The sequence below is a fragment of the Terrapene carolina genome, unplaced genomic scaffold (assembly GCF_002925995.2).
Source record: "Terrapene carolina triunguis isolate 2854851 unplaced genomic scaffold, T_m_triunguis-2.0 Scaffold951, whole genome shotgun sequence".
NCBI lineage: Eukaryota > Metazoa > Chordata > Testudines > Emydidae > Terrapene > Terrapene triunguis.
The window spans coordinates 4,319,099-4,341,491 of NW_020665302.1; the positions used below are offsets into that span (position 1 = coordinate 4,319,099).

Genomic DNA, 22,393 nt, shown 5'->3' on the forward strand with positions numbered 1-22,393 from the left:
GAGGCTGGGCTGCTGCCGAGCAGGAGAAGGGGCCCATGGAAGACAGGAGCGTTGGTGACGGGTGTGAACGATGGCGCTGCTATGGTGGACTTTGCGTTTGGGACACTGAGGATTATTTTGAATTACTTTGGGCTCCTGACCTGAGAGAGAGCCCTAAGAGACGGGCAGAGGGAGGGTCCTGCGGAAACACCTCTGGCCACAAGGGGGTGCCTGGCAAATGGCCACTCTGTAACGCCTATGGTTTAAAATCTGGCTGTGGATGGGCTGTCCTGGCTCCTGACAGACAGACAGACAATGTCACCATCTATTAGACTTTAGCGATAGCTGGATGGCTTGGCTCGAAGGGCGGGGGGTGAGCGGGGTGGCTCTGAATCCACCAGTGCACATCGCAGCTTACAGAGACTTTGCCTGTCTGCGTGAGGGTTTGTATCAGTGTCGCTACACTGGAGTGGCTATAAATGGGACGCTCCTTGGCTGATTGTGTGAACCACTGCCCCTTTGACTATCACGCAGCTAGCAATCCAAAGGCCCGCTTCCAGCTGAAACCGGGTCAGCAGCACATCCCTGCCACGTTCCACTCTTCCAGCTTCCCCAGTGCGCTTCCAACTTCAGCCCAGGTTCTGCTCTTCCAACTGCCCCAGTAACGCTGTGTCTGCAAACCTATGGGGTGCTGACAGTCACATGCAGGATACACACGCACTGGGTGCAGCCACCCGGATGGGGGCCTCCACCAATTGGTTAAACCCGCACTAGTGCCCCACTCAACCCATCCTGTGCGATTCTTCCCTGAGGACGGGACGTAGAGCTTATCCAGATCCTTCCAGGACAATCTGGGATGATCCCAATGTTGGCTCTGAAGTTCTTATGAATCAAGACTGACAGAGAAGCCCACACCAAGAGGAAGCATTTCCTAGGAGTTAGAGCAGGGGACAGGAAGTCAGGACACCTGGGTTCCATTCCTACCTCTGGGGAGCAGCAGCAACCCCAAGGGATTGGAACAAAGCTTAAGGGCCTGGTGGTGACAAGGGGCCATCACTGATTGTGTCTTCAGCCCCTCCAGAGAGCAAATGGGTGGAGCTGGGGCAGAGGTGCTGTTAGCTAATTGTTAATGACTATTATTGATATCAGGCCTATAGGCCCCAGTTACATTGTGCTAGGTGCTGTACAGACACAGGACAAAAAGACAGCTCACATGGAGAGTCACAGGTGTCTGGGAGCTCCTTACATCAGGCACTGAGACCTGATGGTGAGGTGCCTGGCAAGGTCTGCATTGCATTGGTATCCACACAGCAGTCCCTAACGCCGTCTCCTGTCATGCACTAGGCTCAGCATAAATTCTGGGATGGTTTTGCATGAAAGGTCACAACCCAAGCCCTGTTTGCTGTTCTACTCTGCTTCATGGACTACACTCCTCCCCGTGATAACTGAACCCCCGGAGAACATGCTATCAGGATATTACACCTCGGGCTGCTTAGGCCATACTGAACAAACAGGAGGGCATGGGACAATGCTTGTAGAGACCTTTGCTTTAGAATGGTCCATAGCACGTATTGGACCCAGCCATCTACCTCCTGTTCAGGGGGAGGGGGTGGCGTGTTCTTTATGAGCTGGTTCACCCCAAATGGCACCTTCTTTTTCTTCCGCATTACAAGGCAGAAGGTCTTCAGCCAAGGGCACCAGTTCACGGATCTTCCAGCAGGAGGCGCTGCAGTCATTTCTGGCCCTGCCCCTTCTTCCTTGGCAACCAAACCTAGACCATCTTGCAGCTCCAGCCTGCCCTGCTCCCACCTCCCCAGGCTGGGAAGAAGATCATCCTGCAGCCATAATTGATTCTACATCCACAATTGATTCTGCTGCATTGCCAGCGTGAGGCCAAGTCATTGTGCTTGGCTTTGATTTTGTGCTTCCTGCTTCCTCCCCCTCCCAGTGCTCATGGGACAACACTGATCAGATAAGAGACCTCTCAGGCCAGCCAAGGGAGCTGATAATGGGAAAACAGAAGCCTGGCTGTTGGCGACATAAGAGCCTTAAGAGCTTAAAGGGTCAATTTCCCACCTTGTTAAATTGCCCACTAAAATCACATGCCTTTAAGGGGGAAAAAATATGCTTTTAACTGAGCAAAGAATGAACCCAGCCACCCTGGGGCACTGGGTTTGTTGTGTTCAGGAAAGTTACAAATGCCTTTGCCCTACAGATCAAGCCTCCTTGAGAGCTCAGAACTGCAAAAATGTGCCCTGGTGCCCAGCAGAGAGAGCTCACAGCAGGATCTCCAACCGCGGATGTGATTTCAAAGCGACACTCTTTGCTCCGTGCCAAGGGCATCACAATGCAATGTCAGGAAAGCTTTCTCCATGCCGTGCCGCTCTCACCTCGGGGAAGAGGCACAGGTTCCGACTTACCCTTTTGTGCAATATTTCCTGCTCATGGGCAGCTGGACTGGGACTCAGGACACCTGGTTCTCTTGCCACTGACACAGGCAATTTGCCCCTCTCTGGGCCTGTCTGTTTCCCCTCCCACCCTCTGTCTGACGTGTCTCTTTAGACTGTAAGCGCTCCGGGGCAGGGACTGCCCCTTGCTGTATGCTCGCCTAGCACCGTGGGATCTCTGTTTTAAACGGGGCCTTTGGGAGCTTCTAGAATAGAAATAACAAATACGAATAAGGCTCATTAAAAATAGGCTAGCACACCTGAGGGGGCAGGATATGACCTAGTAGTCTGAGGATAACTGGAGTTGAACTAGACCAGTGATTCTCAACCAGGGGTACACAGAGTCTGCCAGCGGTACATCAACTCATCTAGATATTTGCCTAGTTTTAAAACAGGCTACAGAAAAAGCACTAGCGGAGTTAGTACAAACTAAAATTTCCTACAGACAATGGCTTGTTTATACGGCTCTATATTGAAATGTAAGTACAATCGTTATATTTCAATTTTATAATTACTATTTTATAGTATTTCGGTGTGCTGTCCCAGCTCTGCTTGTATTAATTTAGTAACTTCAGGCATTTTTTATTACTTTATATTAACTTTATTTTAAAACTTTGCTATGTGGTAATAAGGAAAGCCCATGTTTCAAAGATTAGTTAGTGGTTAGGATTAGAAGCAGAGTCTGCATTTTTGTTGCTTGGCAACCATATCTTTAAGAAAGTTAGGAGTAATTCCAGCTGTTGCATTTCTGAAGGGCTAAAATAATTAATTTACGGGATTTATTTAAAGTAAAGTTTTTACCTTGGTTTGTTGTTTTGTTCTGTTTTAAATGGCTTTATATTTTGGAGGTTTTTGAAAAACAATAACTTAAGCAAAGAGAGAGAGCAGAAGTGAGGAGAGGTGGGGGAAGGGGGATGAAGAGCAACCTAGGAAGGTAGGGAGACCTGAGCCAAGAGAGATTAACTGTATTAAGGTATGTTAAAATACAGGCAGCAGCCGTGAGTTTAGCAAACTGAGAAAGGATATAAAGGAAAACGTACCCGGTATGTAGAAATATTTGAGAAAGAAGGATCTATTTTTAGGTATGAATGCGGATTCTGTGGGTCAAAGCAGCTTGGAACTCACACCCCGGGTTTGTATAGTAATAGTGTGGCTGTGACACTTTGGTATTTTTATGTCTGACTTTGTAAGCAAGTCGTTTTTAAGTGAGGTGAAGCGTGGGGGTAGGCAAGGCAGATCAGACTCCTGAAAGGGGGACAGTAGTCTACAAAGGCTGAGAGCCACTGAACTAGAAGGTTAGGAGAGCAAGGTCTTAAAGGGCCAGTGTACTTCCAAGGGACCGCCTGAGGCCAGGGAGAGGGGCTGAGCTCCAAGTGCCCTCTTTGGTTTCTCTAACAAAAGCCTGACATTTTTTGTTTTTTTCTTTCTCAAGTGCCCGTACCGAGGGCAGCTGCATGGGGAGAGAGGCAGCTCTCAGACAACCAGGTCCCGAACGACCAAGGGCTTTAAAACCATTCCCCTTGGAAACATACTGGAACCAGTGCAGATCCCAGAGCCAACCCATGCTGGAGTGGGTGGTGTTTGTACTGAGTCCATCCAGCAGAGGGCGCTGGAAACCACATCTCAGGTGCATCTGAGTCAGAGAGCGAAGGTCACAAGTCACCAGCTGTCCTGAAGCACCAAGTGTCTCCCCTGAGTGGATACAGTCTCTGCATGTTTTTCGTTACAGCTGGCAGGGCTGGTTCAAGCAGATCTCGGGCGCTCTTCAAACCCCACAATTGCACTGTCACGGCAGGAGCTGAGATCGAGTTTGGGGTAAAACAGCCCTATTGAAGTCAAGGGCAAAACTCCCTCTGGTTTTTCAAATAGAGCCAGGATGTCATGCATTGTGCCACCCTCCCTGCCCAAACTGCTCGGCCAGGGCCGCTTGGAGTACTCGGTACATATCACCTGGACCCTCCGTGGTATTACCCCCTCAGCACAAAGCAGCTTGTCCGCCATGCCTTGTAGCACTGGAGCTAGGTAATAAAACAGCCCATTCCCTGGTGGGTGGGTCTTCTTGTGGCTGACCTGGCTCTGACCCGGGCGGTTGTACTGCATCCCTGCCCAGTCTGGACCTTTCGGACCCACTCACATTCATCCTTACCCCATGCCCCTCTTACCCATTGAGATTGCAGAGTTGTCTTGCTCAGGGGCTGGGAGATTGGACTGTCTTTAAACATCACAGAATCTGCAAAGAAGCCAAGAACCGACCCTGAACACAAGGAACAGCCCATCTGTGGGACAGCCTTGCCCCTCTGTCCCTGGCAACTCGACTCTGCCACTGGCTTCTCCCTGTTCGGCCTGCTCTATTGCCAACCCCAAATGTTCAAAAATCACGGGTGGGGCTCACCAACAATCACGAGATTGGCTTTAAAAGCATGAGATTATGTAAAAATACTAGATTTGCTGTTCTTTTTATTTCCCCTCTGCTCTTTGAGCCCATAGGGGGCACTGGGGCCCAGGGGTGGGGCATCCAATAGGCTGGGAAAGTCTGTGCCTCCCCCAACAGCCCTACATGACCCCGCCCATGGTCCTCCCCGAAGCCCCCTCCTGCTTGCCCTTTCCCCCTTGGCCCCAGCCCAGGCAGGCTGCTCCTCTTCAGTGGTACTGGGGCTGGAGCTGGCGCTGCCGGGACTTGGGGCCGCCCAGCACTGAGGGGAGGATGAGGGCTGGGGCTATGCCTCATGGCGCTCGGGGTTGGGGCTGGAGGCACTGGGACTGGGGGAATAGGGGGGAGCCATGCGCTGCCTGCCCTGCGCTTGGGGGCTGGGAGGACCACGTGTCACCCAGCGCTCTGGGACGGGGGGCTGGCAACCACAGAGCTGGGGGCTCCAGGCTCCAATGGGGGAAAGGGGCGGGGCTCCGGGGGGGGGCACGGCCAGACAGGGGCTAGACTCCCCCAGCCGGTGTCTGGGGTCACATTTTGAAGCTTTCACCATAGCCACGAGGGCTAGAAACTTACTTTTTCTTTAAGAATGAAAGCTGAAATCATCACACTTCCACCTGACTCCAGGAGCTGGGGCTTTAAGGAAAGCACTAATTATCCTGAGACTCATGAGAGTTGGCAACACCGGCACCCGGGTTCCCTGCAGTTGTGTTTGGTGCAGCCGAGAGACGGGGTGGGTGAGGTGATAGCTTTTATTGGACCAACTCACGTTGATGAGAGAGACAAGCTTTCAGCTACACCAAGCTCTTCTTCAGCTCTGGGAAACTGACTCAGGCTATGGCTACACTGGTGCTTTACAGCGCTGCAACTTTTTCGCTCAGGGGGGTGAAAAAACACCCCCCTGAGTGCAGCAAGTTGCAGCGCTGTAAAGCGCCAGTGTAAACAGTGCCCCAGCGCTGGAAGCTAATCCCCTCATGGAGGTGGCAGCGCTTTGAAGTTTCGAGTGTAGCCACGGCCTCAGAGTGTCACAGCTAAATACAAGTGGAACAGATTGTTTAGCATAAGTAGTTAATACACAGTTTGAGGGACCATTCACGGTAAAGTGTCCCATTAACACCCCCATCATAGGGAGAAAAGGAAGGGTGGGGAGAAGCAGCCATGGGGGTTATTAGTGGGTTACAGATTGTTCTAATAAGCCATAAATCCAGTATGTCTATTTGGGTACGTCCAGACTACCCACCGTATCGGCGGGTAGCGATCGATTTATCGGGGATCGATATATCGCGTCCGAGACGCGATATATCAATCCCCGAACGTGCTCCCCGTCGACTCCGGAACTCCACCGGAGCGAGTGGCGGTAGCGGAGTCGACGGGGGAGCCGCAGCCATCGATCCCGCGCCGTGAGGACGGGAGATAAGTCGGAATAAGATACGTCGACTTCAGCTACGGTATTCCCGTAGCTGAAGTTGCGTATCTTACATCGACACCCCCCGCAGTGTAGACCAGGCTTTTGATCCGGGATATGGAGTGTCTAGCAAAGTTATGAATTTAAGCTCCCAGGCTCGTCTTTTGAAGGTGGTGTGCAGGTTTCCTTTGAGGATGTAGGTCAGACGTAGAGCGATCGATTTGTGAAAAAAGTGTTCCCCCACAGGTGATAGGAGAAGAGTCTGGAGAAGAGAAGATGAGAGGGGACATGATAACAGTTTTCAAGTACATAAAAGGTTGTTACAAGGAGAAGGAAGAAGAACTGTTCTTCTTAACCTCTGAGGATAGGACAAGAATCAATGGGCTTAAATTGCAGCAAGGGTGATTTAGGTTGGACATTAGGAAAAACTTCTTCACTGTCAGGGTGGTTAAGCACTGGAATAAATTGCCTAGGGAGGTTGTGGAATCTCCATCATTGGGGATTTTGAAGAGCAGGTTGGACAAACACCTGTCAGGGATGGTCTAGATAATACTTAGTCCTGCCATGAGTGCAGGGGCCTGGACTAGATGACCTCTCGAGGTCCCTTCCAGTTCTATGATTCTGTGTGTCTGTCTTTTATCATTTCCCTGTGTGAGTTCATTCCAGAGCATCATGATTGTCTGGTTTCAGCAACACAGTTGTGATTGGGGCACTTAGTGCCCTGGAGGGGGTGCCCCACATGTTGGGATCTCTGGAAAGGTGCTAATGGGGCTGTTGATCCTGGGAGCAGTGGAGAGAGGTCTGCACGTTCTGCATCTGTCGTTCTGGCAGGGGCTGGTGCCACTTTGAGTTGGGGTGTCCTGGTCTGTGGGGAGCTTGCGGCTGATGAGGCGCTTCCGGGGGTGTTCGCAGGCCAGGAGAGGAGGCGGGGGAAGGATTTCTATCAGGAGGGGGTCCCCATGGAGGATGGGGTGCCGGCGTTTGATGACACCCGCCCGGGGGCCCTGGCACTGGAAGATGCTGCCGGAGCAGCCTGCGCCAGCCGCACACAGCCCTGCCGGGGGCCCACCCCCTCCGGGGCCTCCGCCGCTCGCCCCAGGCGTGGCTATGAAGGGGCCGGGCGGCTGGAAGAGGGGCCGCCCCCAGCCGCCCCGTCACGGCCTGTGCAGCGCTGCGCGGCGGGGCCGTGCACAGCCCGGGCGGAGCAGGCCGGGACCCGAGCGGCTGGAGCTGCCCGGCCGCCGCCCCCATGGCCCTGCTGCTGCTCCTGAGCCTCCTGCCGCCCGCCCTGCCCCTCTCCGGGCCCGAGACGCGCTGCAGCTCGGTGCTGCTGGACCCCGCCTCGGGCCGGCTGCAGATCGTGCCGCGCTGGGACCCCGCCGCCGTCGCCTGGGCCAACCTCACCGACCGGATCCGAGACACGGGGTAGGCGGGTGTGTGTGTGTGTGTGCGTGTGCGTGCGTGTGCAAACCCCCGGGCCCGAGCCCGCTGATCCCAGGGACGCCGGGCGAGCTCAGACTCGGCAGCTGGGAGCGAGCGAGCCTGGGCTGGGGTCTCCATCGCTGGGTGGGGGGGTCGCTCCTTTGAAGGGACCCCTCGCAGCTCTCGAGGCTGGGGGGCGGTGGGGGGCGAGGGTCGGGCCCTGGAGCTGCCCTGCCCGGGGGAGTTTCTGCTCCGGGGCTGTTCTAGCTGGTTTCTCTGGCCCTTTTCCATCTCCCTCCCTCCCCCCCAAGGCCCTGTGCGGGTGAAAACATCTGTCAACAAGATCTGTGTCTTTTCTCATCCCCCTTTCGCTTCTGCTTTTCAGTGAGGCTGCAGTGCCCCTAACCAGGGGCTCATCCCATTTCTCTTGTTTTCCGCCACTTCTGCAGCATCAGGCCTGTTTGCGCCACCTTCCCGCGGCCCAATGGCCCCACGCGCGTTTGATTTCATTTTCCATTGCGGTTATTGCATTCCACTTGTGGCAAAGCCCATTGCAAATCGCGAAAGGGGGAGTAATGCGGCGTGTGTAGCATCCGTGCAGTTCCACCCTTGAGATGGCTCTGGGTACGTCCACCTGGCAGCCGGGATGGTGCTTTCCAGTGCAGGGAGATAGATGCAGGCTAGCTGCGCTGGAGCGAGTGTGCTAGCAATAGTCGTGTGGCTGGAGTGGCGCGGGCGGTGGCTTTGGCTAGCCGCCCAAGTACAGTGCCTGGATCCCTTGTGACCCTCGGAGTGCATACTCACTCCGCTAGGCCAAGCTGCCGCCTGTGCCATGCTGCAGAACGAACAGTCTGTCTATCTGCAGTGGGAAGCACGCTGCCAGCTGCGGTGTGGGGAAGGCCTTGCAAGACATGCACATCTCTCTGTGTTGCTCGTGAAAGAGACGCTGTCAAGTGGCTTTTCCTCCTTGTGTTTTAGACATTATTATTCCCGTTGCCCTAGCACCAAGAGGCTCCAGTTAGGATTGAGCCTGTTTTAGGCAGCAGCATAAAGCTTTATCCCCATGGTATCTGAGCATCAACCATTTAGAGCCTGGAGCTGTGTCAGGTGCTGTACAAACACATGCTAAACGGCAGCCCCTGCCCTGAAGTGCTGCAAAGGGGTGCCTACGAGACAGATGGCCCTGAGCCAGCTGCCAAAGGCCCTGCCCCCTTGTATTTCCACTGGCCCCTGTGGAGGGCCCCCCAATGTATACACTCTGTCCACTGCTAATCCTCCACATCTTGCCTCCTAGGGATTTTTTTTGGGGGGGGGGGGGGGGGGTTGAATTAGTGAACGCGTGTGCAAGTGCAAAGCAGTGCTGGATGCCATGGAAATGCCAATACCCACCTAAGGGACAATGATTGTGCAGATCCTTTAAGGGAGAGCAGAAGCTTGTCTGGGCCCCCATCCTCTTCCTTTTGCCCTTGATGTCCCCCTTCTGGAGGAAGACCCCGGTAAGCACCTCCCCTGGCTCCAGGGTGTCTTTAGCCCCAGCTGTGTGGTGGGAGAGTGCTTTGGGATTCTTGGGAGCAGCTCCAGACAAAGCAAACAAGAAGCAAAGCACAGGAAGGCCCAGAGAGGGGTTTGCTTTGTCTCGAACTGGAGCCTTTATCTGAAGTGTCCTTCAGATAATGTAAGCTACACACACAGCCCCCGGGGAGCCCAGTTGGAGGGAGTGCATTGCTATGGGCCGCATGGAGACTTTCCATTGTGCATGATCTTTCCCTTGTTCAATCAGTGTCCTCTTTGCTTGGTGCAGGTGGTCCTTCCTGGAGTTGGCCACCAGCGAGAAGTACAATGACAGCCTGCAGGCCTATGCTGCGGGACTGGCCGAAGCCGCTGTGTCCGAGCAGGTAAATGATGGTGCATGGCAGGGGAGAGTCAGACCCACTGGTCTGCAGAGCCCCCTGGTGTCCCAGTCCTAGGTTCCCCCTGTCCAGTTATGCCCCTGCACCTCAGTCTAGACTCAGGCCCAGCTTAGTCCATACCTGGGCCTCTCCTATCAGAGATGGCCAGTGGCGCCACAGGTTAACAGCTCACTTGTGCCCGGGGGAGGGGGCGAGGCTGAGATTCTCAAGCTCGTTTCACATGTGAGCTGAGCCTGGCCAAGACTGAATGAAGCCTGTAGAAACGCAGGGTGGCTGGATTGCCTCTCGGCGCTCCTCGGCTGCCTCCTGCCCTGTTCAGCTTGTCCCTGGCTCTCCAGCCAGCCAACAGAAGATGCCTTAGCGAGGAGGGCCTGGCTTCACCCAGAGGTGATGGAGAACCAGCCCCTCACTCCAGGATGTTAAGTGGATGGAAAGGGGTGAGCAGGCCCATTGTTACACTGCGCCCCCTTCTTCCTCCAGCTCATCTACATGCACTGGATGAACACCATGGTGGGCTACTGCGGCCCCTTTAAATACCAGACTGACTACTGCGAGAAGCTGAAGAGCTACATCGAGACCAACCTGGCCTGGATGGAGGAGCAGATGGAGAAAGGAGAAGCTCTGGAGTACTGGTACCAGGTGGGTGTGTGCTGCTAGGGGGTGGGCAGTGCCTTGCATTTATTTGGGTGTGCCGGTCGCTATGGGAAAAGGACAGGGTCTTTGGGCCCAGGGCTGAAGTCTGAGACGCCAGTTCCCACCGCTCTTCTACAGGGGCCCCAGACCAGGCACCTGCCAGTGAAAACCTGGGTATTGCTCGACTTTAAATACAAAGGGTAGCCAGGAACTGGAAGTCACTTGGTGCCATGAGCTGTAAAACTGGGCCCCTGGCCACTTATGGCCATTAGAGGCCCCCTGGCTCTTTAAGCAAGTGCAGGACTGAAGTTAACCCGGGTCTCCTGGCCAAATTCCAGCTGGGGTGAGTCGATCTGTCCTTCGTAACTCTTTCCTCTTTGCAGCGTCAGTTGGAGAAGTTCCTCCTCACTTCCCCTCCTACAGGACATTGCACGGGCAGCGTTGTCTGGGTCGTTCTGTATGTGCAGGAGGATGGATTTCGGGGGCGAGTCATAGAGAGCCTGATCCATCACTGAGTTCTCACTCGGTCCAGTGGCCTCACTTGGCCGGCAGAACCCTTGATGCTGGTGGAGGAGCGCTCCCAGCCTGGCTCTGGGGGTCTCTGGAGGTGCTGGGCTAGAGGTTCGGGGGAGATCCATCTTGCGGGCTGAGCAGCGTCCTCTGGAGTCACTGAGATGCAATTAAACACGGAGGAGCAGGATGTCCGTTTTCCAGAGTAGAACTGCCCCTCCCTCTAGATTCCCCTTTTCCGATTCTTGTTACCAGCCCCTCCCCTCCACATGTGGGGTGAGATCTCAGACCCTGGCCTGCTTGCCGGGCCCTGTGCGTGGGGGTCTCACCGTGTGCCTGTCCCTCCCCCTACAGGTGCGCCTGGCTCTGCTGCAGCTCAAGGGCCTGGAAGACGGTTATAACGGGCGAGTGGCTTTCCCGACTGGACGATTCTCGGTCGCCCCGTTTGGCTTCCTGTAAGTCCCTTTGGGCGTGAGGTGGGAGCTGGGTGATTGGACTTAACCCTTTCGGTCCTGGCTGATGTGGGGAGCTGGAGAGATGGGGTGGAGTGAATGGGGCAGCTCCAGCGCAGTGGGGCTGGAGGAAGCCGACGGGTGTTGGCCTGGTACGTGCTCAGCAGCTGCAGTGCGCTGGTGGCTGTAGGGAAGAGCTGGGGCGGCGTCCCATAGGCATGCAGCAAAGGAAAGCTGTAGGCTTTAGGGACCCATTATTATCTGCATTGTACAGAGGGAAACTGAGGCACAGAGAGGCGCTGTAATTTGGTCATATAGTGAGTCAGCAACAGCATAGGGAGTAGACCCAGGAGCTCTGACTCTGTGCTTCTGCTCTGAGCCCTAGATGGCACCCCCACCACATGCTCTTTAAAATACAGGGTCCCGGTTGGACATGGGGACTTGTTGCTGTACCCCCTGTCTCTGCAGAACACCCCCACCCCCGCATCTACTTAGCTTGCCGACCAGCCAGCGTGCCCTGGCTCTCGTCGGCCCTGCAGAGCCAAGGTCGCTGAAGAAGAGTGAGGCCAGATTTGCTTCTGCCTCGCGTATCGCTTGCTGGGTTCTGAATGCAGGCCCCCTCCTGGTCAGCCTGTCTCTGTGCCTCAGTTTCCCCATCTGTAAACCAGGGAGAGGAGTTGCCTCTTCCGAGGGTGCTGAGAACTGCTTGTTAACGTTTGCATGATGCCTTGATGACTTCTTTGGGCTGACACCCCAACACGGAGAGGACTTCCCATTTTAATTAAAATATAATGCAGTCCGGCAGCTCCTTTAGAGTACCTCTTAGCCCTTCCTACCCACAATGCATTTATACCCAGGCAGACCGCTCCCAAATACAGATATGCTCCCAGCCTTGGGCTCGAACTGTGTACTATTGCTTCATTAGCCCCTGGGGCTGAGGCGAAGCCTGAGTCACTGAATCCAAAGGTCGGGAGTTCTGCCCCCCATGCCCTGTGTCTGCATTTGCCTCAGGCTGCAGTTTTATGACCGTCACTAGGGCTTGCGGCTTATCCATGGTCAGATAAGGGAGTCCTGGCTGCAGGGAGAACCTGTGGGGACAAAGAAGGGATCCTTAGGGCCATCGCATGCAAATGGCCAGGACCAGGAGGGTGGAGTTTCCTGCTTCCTCCAGCCCGGGGAGTGGGCATAGCTGGGGTAACCCATAGCAGGATTCCAGCCAAGGTGAAGGTAGGTGGCCCGAGGGTCTGCTCTGCTTTGGCCAATCCAGGGGCCTCTGTCTGTGCTGCCGGGGGTTGTTATGAGCCCAGGTGTGTCTGTTCTCTCCCCCCCACCCCGCCTCCAGCTTGTTCCAGCTGGGTGGGGACCTGGAGGACCTGGAGTCGGCCTTGAACAGAACGGAAAGCGAGCACACGCTGGGCTCGGGGTCTTGCTCCGCGCTCCTCAAGCTGCTGCCGGGGAACCAGGAGCTCCTGGTCTCCCATGACACCTGGAACACTTACCAGTCCATGCTGCGCATCATCAAGAAGTACACGCTGCCCTTCCGGACCTCGGCCCACAGTGCGTAACGCGGGCAGGGGCCTGGGGGGTAGCCGCGTGGGCCGGTACCAGGATCGGAGCTCCTTGGCCCTGGGCTGGAGGAGGGAGGCAGGACGAGGGGGTGATAAGACAGCAGGAGTAAGCATGTATCTGGCTACCAGGAAGCGGGATTGCTGGCTGTCCCGTGGGAAGGGCTAGAGGGGTAGCCACCAGACTGGCACTTCCTGAGCCCACAAAGATGCTGTGTAAGTTTCCCTGCTCCTTATGCGAAGAGAGAGAAGGGTCCCGCTCCCCCTGCCCCTGCCTCTGCCGCTGGATCTTGCCGCCACTCTGGGGCGGAGTTTGCTGTGGGAAGCTGGCAGGGCCCGTCTCTGGAGGTGATGGGGCGTGGCCTCTGCACCCCTGATGGCTCCCTGCCGTCTGCTCCCCCAGGTGACGACGTGATCTCGGGGCACGTCCAGACATTCTCGTCCTATCCCGGCACCATCTTCTCGGGAGACGACTTCTACATCTTGAGCAGTGGCTTGGTGAGCAGCTGCTGCCTGCACCCTCCTCCCCTGCCTCCCTCCCCCATGGCCCAGCTGTCCCTGAGTTCCGCCGGCTAAGGATTGAGCCTCCTGCCCCATTGCTGCTTTGGGATTCAAAGCAGGGCCCTGGGTCACTGTCTGCACCAGGAATCCTATCGTCTCAGTGCAGAACCCAAATCTCCCTCTGCCTATGTACTGCCCTACTACTGCACTCTTCACATGGGCAATGGGGCAGACTGTCCCTCCGGCTCTGCCTGTGTCACTCCCCCGCCCCATTGCCAGGAGCCCAGGTCTGGCCTCTGTTGGATCACGCGCATCCTTGCCTGGATTCGCTTATGACTCTGTTCTGTCCCCTGCAGGTGACTTTGGAAACCACCATCGGGAACAGCAATGCTGCCTTGTGGAAATACATCCATCCGGAAGGGAGTGTCCTGGAGTGGCTGAGAAATATAGTGGCAAACCGGCTAGCCAGGAGCGGGGCCGAGTGGGCTGCCATCTTCCAGCAGTTCAACAGTGGCACGTAAGTCGACTAGCAGTCATCCAGACCCTCCTGTCGTGTCCCCCTCTCTCCCCTCCCTTCGGCAGCGATGGGATGGCTGAGTTCAGTCGAGCAGGAAGATCTAACCTGTCTCTGATGCCAGGTTATTGCACAAGGCGCTCTGTGGTGATGGCACAATATCATGGGACATCACGGGACATGCCTTGGCCATGTGGTGCCACGTGTTAGTTAATGTGTTAAGTTTTGGCACATTGCATGATGTCAGTGGCACTGAGACCAAGCAGCAGACTTCAGAGGCTACTAATCTGTGGCTGGTCTGTGTGTGCACCACTGCCAGCTGCTAGTGGAATTATTATTAATCGTCATTGTCGTCATGTTCATTACTCTAATGTCGAGAAACCAGCCAAAATCAGGCCCCTTGTGCCACATGCTGTACGTACACAGTAGCAGACAGTCCTTGCCACGAAGAACTTACCTGCTAAATAGCCAAGATAGATCAAGGGTAGGGGAAAGGCACGGAACACTGGAACAGTTCAGCTGTGTGTCATTGGACCTGTACTGCTAAGGGAGTCTCTCCTCTTATGCAAATAAAAGGGGTTTTGAAGGAGGAGGACCTGAGTTTCATCTCTGTTGTTGCTTTGAAACTCGGTCTCTGTGAGGTGGTCCAGGGACCACTGGGAGTTCCTAGGTCTCCATGGATTTGTAACAATAAGTGAGTCCATTGCTCTGGCCAGAGGGCAGCTTCCTTGGCTCTCAGAGCCACCTGTGGTGCTGCAGGCATTGCTTATGGAACAGCTCCTTCTGATTTCTCTGCAGTTTGTTCTGAAACCAGCCCCAAACGATGTCATGACCTGACATGGCGAGGGGATGAGAAGCGGGGGCGGATGAGTGGAAATACCAGAGTAGGAGGGAATCTCTTTGTTGGAAACCTTGACTGTGTTCAGTTTGTTCCTCACTATGGTGTCCGTTTGTCCACTGCAGTCACGGGCGAGTTGCCTACACTGTAGCCACACAGGGATCCTTCAAACAGGAGCATAAAAACGGCCATTCTGGGTCAGACCAACGGTCCATCTAGCCCAGTATCCTGTCCCTGACCGTGGCCAGTCCCAGGTGCTTCAGAGGGACTGAGCAGACCATGGCAAGGGGGGAGGGATAGCTCACTGGTTCGAGCATTAGCCTGCTAAACCCAGGGTTGTGAGTTCCACCCTTGAGGTGGCCTCTTAGTGATCTGGGGCAAAAATCTGTCAGGGACAGTACTTGGTCCTGCTGTGAAGGCAGGGGACTGGACTCAATGACCTTTCAAGGTCCCCTCCAGCTCTATGAGATAAGTATATCTCCATATAAAAAATTATTGAGTGATCCCATCATCCAGTCCCAGCTTCTGGCAGCCCAAGGTTTAAGGGACACCCAGAGCAAGGGGATGCACCCTTGACCATCTTGGCTAACAGCCACTGATGGACCTATCCTCCAGGAACTTCTCATTCTTTTTTGAACCCCATTATCCTTTGAGCCTTCACAACACACCCTGGCAACGAGTCCCACGGGTTGACTGTATAAATTTATTAACAGTAAGGAAATCACACGCCAAAGAGTGTAGTTACCTTGAGGAGCCACGTGGTGACAGCATAAGTACACCAGGACTGTTACTTGACATTTACTACCATGGCGTAAGGGCACTGAACGCCAAACGCTTCCCCTCTCGTCTCTTGCCCAGGTACAACAACCAGTGGATGATTGTGGATTATAACACCTTCCTGCCGGGCAAAGCTGGCCTCCAGCAGGGGGTGCTCACAGTGCTGGAGCAGATCCCGTAAGTGCCTTCATTCGGAACATTCGGCCGTAATTTATCGGGGTAGCTGTGTTAGTCTGTATCCACAGAAACAACAGGGAGTCCGGTGGCACCTTAAAGACTAACAGATTTATTTGGGCATAAGCTTTCGTGGGTAAAAAACCCCACTTCTTCAGATGCATGGAGTGAAAATTACAGATGCAGGCATTATTATACTGACACATGGAGAAGGGAGTTACCTCACAAGTGGAGAACCAGTGTTGACAGGGACGATTCAATCAGGGTGGATGTGGTCCACTCCCAATAATTGATGAGGAGGTGTCAATTCCAGGAGAGGTAAAAGCCAGTAGAACACTTCGATCTCCCTGGACATTCTATAACAGATTTAAAAGTAACTATTCTTGAACAAAAAACTTCAGAAACAGACTTCAAAGAGAAACTGCAGAACTAAAATTCATTTGCAAATTTAACACCATTAATTTGGGCTTGAATAGGGACTGGGAGTGGCTGGCTCATTACAAAAGCAACTTTCCCTCTCCTGGAATTGACACCTCCTCATCAATTTTTGGGAGTGGACCACATCCACCCTGATCGAATTGGCCCTGTCAACACTGGTTCTCCACTTGTGAGGTAACTCCCTTCTCTTCATGTGTCAGTATATTTATGCCTGTATCTGTACTTTTCACTCTATGCATCTGAAGAAGTGGGTTTTTTACCCACGAAAGCTTATGCCCAGATAAATCTGTTACTCTTTAAGGTGCCACCGGACTCCTAGTTGTTTTTATCCGGCAGTAATGTTATCAAGCTCCTTGTCCCAGCCCTCCTCATGGGCTCTAGAGAGCGACAGGATGATGCCTGGTTTGTTACAGCTCCACCCCCCCCCCCCCCAAATGGAGTCTGTTGTCCCTGCTCTGGCTCTAGCTGTGACACTTGTGTTTACAGCACAGCCTGGACTGGCTGAGACCCCCCCGTTGCTCTGAGACGAGGTCCCATTCCTTGTCTTTAATGCTGAGGCTGTCGCCTGGATAGAGCCGGGGGGGGGTTCTGATAATGGAGGTCTGGCTGGCTCCCCCAAGGCTGGCTAGCTCATCTGCAGCTGGCTGGGCTCTCCTGCTGCGTTACGGTTCAGTCGTTCTAGGCGCTGGTCAAACGCGGAAGCCCCTGCTGAGCCAGGGGGCCTTGGGGCAGCCAGTGGCTGCCTGTGCTTGGGGCAGCTGCCCATTGTCGCTGGCTGGGCAGTCCTCTGGCCCCCTGATTGTCCCGGTTCTTGGTGATCCGAGATGGAGGCTGCACTCCTGCTTTCCCAGCATGCAATCTGCTTCCCATTTGTGTTCTGGTCTCTCATGCCCCATCTCGTTCTCTCTCTCAGGGGGCTGGTGGTCGTGGCTGACAAAACAGAGGAGCTGTACCAGAAGGGATACTGGGCCAGTTACAACGTGCCGTAAGGAGGTTCTCTTCTCTCTCCAGTCCAACCCCCTGGCTTAGGGCATCTTACTCCAGGGAGGTGGGGGAAGGGAAGGGTCAGCTGGGAGAATAGGCGCCCAACCCCTGGTGCTGTCTCCCCCACTGCCCTCCATGGGGTGCTCTTTCAACCACACTGACGGCCTGATCCAAACCCCGTTGGGCTTACAAGGAGCGTTCTCCTCTGCTCCCCCGCCAGCTAGGGCGGGGAGTGCTGTGCTCTCGGGGAGCAGTGCTGCCTGGTTCCAGAAGGGGGCAGCACTCAGCTGTTAAGAGGGACTCCGCCTTGAGTTGTTGTCTGGCGGTTGGCATGGGGTGGGCTTGGCAGCTGGGTGACAACTGGGTGGAAATGCCCCTTTAGAAAGGGCCTTGCCCTGATAGGCTGTTCTAATAACACCTCGCTGAGTGGGTCTTAAAGCGCTTTACACGACCCCCCTGAGGCAGGGCAGGGCTGCTATCCCCCTTCTACAGGTGGGAAACCGAGGCACAGAGAGGCTAAGTGACTTGCCTCCGGTCACATTGCACGTCTGGGTCACAGCAGGGAGCTGAACCTCCAAGTCCTAGGCGAGTGCTCGTATCACCCGGCCATCCCTTACCTTCCCCCATCCCTTTGGCGCCTGGCCTGGCCTCCCTGGGGTGGGGGTGGGATTCCTTGAGGCACATGTACAAAGGCAGGAGGGGTCCCTGCTCGATCTGTGTGTTACTCCCTCCCCCCCATCCCCAGGTACTTTGAGCAGATCTTCAACGCCAGCGGCCAGCTGGAGCTGGTGAAGAAATACGGCGACTGGTTCACCTACGACAAAAACCCCCGGGCCCAGATCTTCAGGCGCAATCAGACGCTCGTCCAAGACCTGGACTCCATGATCCGGCTCATGAGGTGAGGGCTTCTCTGTGGGGAGAGGGAGCTTGGCGCCGTCTCGTGCCGGGAGGGCGTATCGCTCGTGGGAAGAGCGGCCCTCGAGACACACACGCTCCATGCGCTCTGGCACCTTGGCACGGGCAAAGGTGTGCTGGGGGGACGGGTGCAGAGTGGGAACCAAGCTGTCTGTTTGTGTGGGGGCAGAGGGAGAGTGTTAAGGGCTCTATTATTGTAGGGTTGCCGCTTATCCTGATGATGACAAGGCAGCTGTGCGTGCTGGCCACGTGGAACGCTGACAATGGGGCCTGGGGCATCCTTGAAGCTGATGCGCTGTCACTGCATCTCGACAACGCCTGGTGTCACAGCGGTGATCGTGCCATGGCACGATGATGCACTATGGCTATTGTCTCGAAGGAGCCAGCCCCTCCTGTGTGTCAGGCCGGGAACGGCCGGGGCAGGTGCAGTTACACAGAGAGGTGGGCTCAAAAAGCCAGATCAGGAGCATCCTTCAGCGTGAAGATGTTCGGATCCTGAGGGTTTCCTGAGGACTGTCTCTGGTTACCTCCAGGGGCTGATCATCCCTGACCACAATCTCCACTTCCCTCTGCCCCCTAATCCAGCGCGGTCTGAGCTGAGCGAGGGCTGAGGTCAGATCCCACCTCCATAGCTCCAGGAGCCTGATCCAGCGCTCACTGAAGGTGACGAGACTCTGCCCTGACAACGTTGGCTTTCTGGGGCAGCTGCTACAGCGATGAGCCTGGTGTAAGAACTTAGAGCAGAATCTCTCCCCTCCATCCCCGGTTCAAACCCAGCCTAGGGTCTTTCCCCCCTCCCTTCCAGGGCAGAGCTGCCCCAGTGGCTAATCCAGAGCTGCCCCAGTGGCCCAGCTCCCCTCCCCTTGGGGCTGCCTCCATTGAACGTGTTCGTGCTGCCTCTCAGGTTCAATGACTTCCTGAAGGACCCGCTGTCCCTGTGCCAGGGCTGCGACCCGCCCCAGAACGCCGAGAACGCCATCGCCGCCAGGTCGGACCTCAACCCCGCCAATGGGACCTACCCCTTCGCTGCGCTGCGCCAGCGGTCGCACGGGGGCACGGACATGAAGGTGAGGGCCACGGGGGGAGTCTGTGGTGGGTGAGCGCATGCTCCTGCAGGGGGGAAGCCTACTGCAGCCTTGGCTAACAGAGTGGCTCTGACGGTGGATCCAGCGGTCATGGGTTCAATCCCTGCTGCTGACAACTCATATATGTGTGCGCGCTCCAGCTTCATGGACTCAGCCCAGTTCGAGTGTTTCCGCCTGTCTTGCCCGCGAGTGGCTGGAGGCCGTCCGGCAGCACCTGTGCCCAGAGATGCTCCCGCTGACTCTGCGGAAATCGTCAGACGCTTGGTTTTCTCTCCCTAGATCACGTCCTATGCGATGGCCAAGGGCTACAGCCTGATTGCCGCCAGCGGGCCCACCTGGGACGACGTCCCCCCTTTCCAGTGGAGCACCTCTCCCTACAGCAACCTGCTTCACATGGGGCACCCCGACCTCTGGAAGTTCCCCCCCATCAAGATCTGGTGGGACTGAAGTGGAGCCTGGATCCCCTGGCGCGTGTGGCCGAGTGGATTGGAGCAGGGATGCTGAGGGTGTGTCCCGTCCCCCTGTCTGTCTTGTTATAGTCTGGACTCTGGCCTATCCGCTGGGGGGCTGCTCCACCCCAGCTGCCTTTCCCCTGAGAAATAAGGGAAGAATGTCTCTCTCTGCAGGGGGAGCACAGGGGATACCTGGGGTGGGGGGAAACAACAGAGGGGGCAGCATGATGATCTTGGGTACAGTGCAGCTACTGCATCAGATTTAGCCCTGGCGTAAGTGGCTGGAGTTTGGTGAAGCCGATGGCCATTGCACCTGCTTCTGCCAGGCCTTGGTTTGGCCCAGCTTGTCATTTTGCTGCATTGTCTTAACTTGCAAGCTGGCTTCTTGCCCTCCGAACAAACCGGGATGCTCCCCAGAAGCCAGGGGAACCCCAGCCTCTTCTGCTGCCCCCTAGTTCCCCTCCTTCCCTGCCCCGCTGGTTGTTCGGTCACTGTCACTCCCGCCTCTGAAGACCGGAGCTGCCACCAGGTCCCCGGGGAAGGAGGAGCTGCCTGCTGGGACCCCCCTGGGCTGCCAACTTGTGTGGTGGCACCGAGAAGCGGGCGGGCCCACGGTATAACCCCTGGGGGTGACCCACGGGAAGGAGCGCTAGTGTTCTCGGGAGCGGAGGCGGAGCTGTCCCTCTGAATGTAAGGCAGAGAGGCGGGTTTGCCTCTCCATCCCCTATCCCTCAGCGCTGGGCCTTGAGGGAGGGCATTGTCCCAGCTGGTGTTTGCAGCCCCAGGAAGATCGCTGGTGAAGTGCTCTCCAGGGGGCGGGAGGCCTGCCCCCCCCCCACCCCTTTGCTGCGTCTCTCTGCACTGCACTCCAGTGCCTGGGGGTGACTGCTGCTGTTTTGCTCATGCTGCCTTTGAATCCTTCGCTGCTCTTTGATGCAGCTGTGGCTTGGGTGATGCCCTTGCCCTTTGCTTTGCTGGCATCAGTGCGAAGGAAAAGCCCAGCGGGCTGCCCATAGGGCACCGCCTCAACCTGAAATCTTTCTGCTTTTGTGCCTGTTGTGCCCGCTACCTCCTTAGGCCTGGACCCACATGGCGCCACAGGCGTGGGGCTTGTGCATGTGAGGAAGCTTTTGCCCGTTAAAGGGAAATGGAGCAGGGTTCGGCAGGAGACCACCAGGGCAGACCTCACTCCCCTTGAAAAGTGACAGCAAGGAAGGCTTAAAGCCAGGATCAGATGCTCCCCGGCCAGAGGCGTTCTTACCCCCTTGGCTTAGCTGCCAGTTGGCTCCAAGTGGGGCTGCAGCGCAGGGCTTGTTCTGGGTCCCCAGTGCAAACCCAGGAGTTCTGGGATCATGTGTAAGCAGGATTAAAAGAGCTCTTTGGCTTGGTTTTAGTAATAAAACGCCCGGAGTCGTTTCTTGCCTGGCTCTCGGGATGAGAGGAGGCGGGTTGGGGTTTCAGCTGCCATGAAGACTCCTAGATTGGTAAGGCCCATAGGGACCGTTCTGACCATCCAGCCTGACCTTGTATCGCACGGGCCGGAGAACTTCGCCCTGGGATTCGTGCTCCAGGCCCAGAACTTCTGGCTGAGCTCGTGTATGGGGTGCAGAAGATCTCCCGTGAGGTCGCTTTTCCAGCTAGGAGCCCTTGCTCCTTCCTCTCGCCATCACAACCCCACCAGCCCTTTCCGGCGTGAGTGTGAGGACGCTCCTGCACCTGCATCACTCAGCCCCTCCCCTCGCCCCAAGCTCTTACTGCTCACACAGTTGGGTGCATCCATGAAAGCAGCAATTCAGCACAACTGGGTCGGTCAGTCGGTCCATGCTGCTCAACTGCCGGAACGTGATGGGGCGGAAAAGTTGGGCAGCCATCCCTTCCTGCCTCAGCTTCTGGGGCCAGGGGCAAGAGCCGGGGTGGGTGCCTTTTGGGACAGCCATCCAGCGAGATCTAGGAGGTGGGAGGCCTGGCTAACCCATCTCCTAGGCTCAGGTCCGTGGGGGCAGAAGCCGATTGCGGCCCGAGGGTTGTTTTGGAGCCAGGGCCAAAGCAGGGTACGGCCATGAAGTGTGTGGGGCAGCAGCTGTGTCCCAGCCTTAGTGCCGACCCTTGTCTGCCCAGCCGAGCTCCTGGGCCTGCTTTGGAGAAGAGCAAGGAATGTCCCAGGGTTAGTGCACCAGCCGGCAACTTAGAGACCTGCATTCACGTCCCTATTCCAGCACAAACCTCCGGTGTGGCCTTGGGCAATGGTTCCTCAGTTTCCTCATGTCTGAGAGGGGGATAGTAGCCCTGCCCTACCTCTCAGGGGTGGTATGACCTGATGGGAGACCTGAGAGTACCAGAGCTAGAGAGATGGTAACGGGGCCTGCTAGTGATATTTCTAGTGGTCATAAAATGATTGCAAAGTCCTCTTAATCTAGGTTCCTTGATCTGCTCTGGCAGGCAGGGAGCAGTTGGGAGTGATCACTTCATTGGTTTGGGACTGATTAGCTAATGTTTATAAAGTGCATTGAAGGTTTTTATAAAGGGTTCACCAAGGGCTAAGTCCATCTGGCTCCACAGAACGACTAGACCATAAGGGAGAGATTTCCTTTGGGAGGCTTTAAACTTTGTCTAATTAGCTGCCCCTTCTGGCTTAGATTCTTGGATTAGGGAATGGGGCAAACGAGTGGCAATGTGTTCATCATGCTCTTCAAAATCCCCCAGGGCTCGGGCAAAGCCCCTCCGTAAATTCAGTCCATGCTAAAGAATCCACACCCTCCAAATCTCTCATTATTGGCATCATCTTTCTAGACGTGGGAATGTACGGGAAGAAACTACTTGATTATCTTTCATTGGACTAACTTTCGTTGGTGAAAGAGACACGCTTTCTGTATCGTAGTCTCTATGCTGCTAACTGTTGAGGGAGATTCTCTATGCACAAGTGCCAGAGAATTGTCAAGTTTTGTCGTGCTGGTTTTTGCTGGA

General features: G+C 55.6%; 1 protein-coding gene across 1 annotated transcript; it reads left to right on the forward strand.

Annotated features, from left to right (window-relative positions):
• The first annotated feature begins 7,413 nt into the window (after positions 1-7,413).
• PLBD2 (phospholipase B domain containing 2) lies at positions 7,414-20,831 on the forward strand. Its single transcript, XM_026661187.2, has 12 exons — positions 7,414-7,684; positions 9,483-9,576; positions 10,072-10,230; positions 11,089-11,189; positions 12,529-12,743; positions 13,155-13,249; positions 13,609-13,769; positions 15,463-15,558; positions 16,907-16,978; positions 17,723-17,875; positions 18,797-18,959; positions 19,257-20,831. Exons 1-12 carry the CDS (start codon positions 7,509-7,511, stop codon positions 19,422-19,424), a joined length of 1,653 nt encoding a protein of 550 aa, XP_026516972.1. The 5' UTR covers positions 7,414-7,508; the 3' UTR covers positions 19,425-20,831.
• Positions 20,832-22,393: the final 1,562 nt, after the last annotated feature.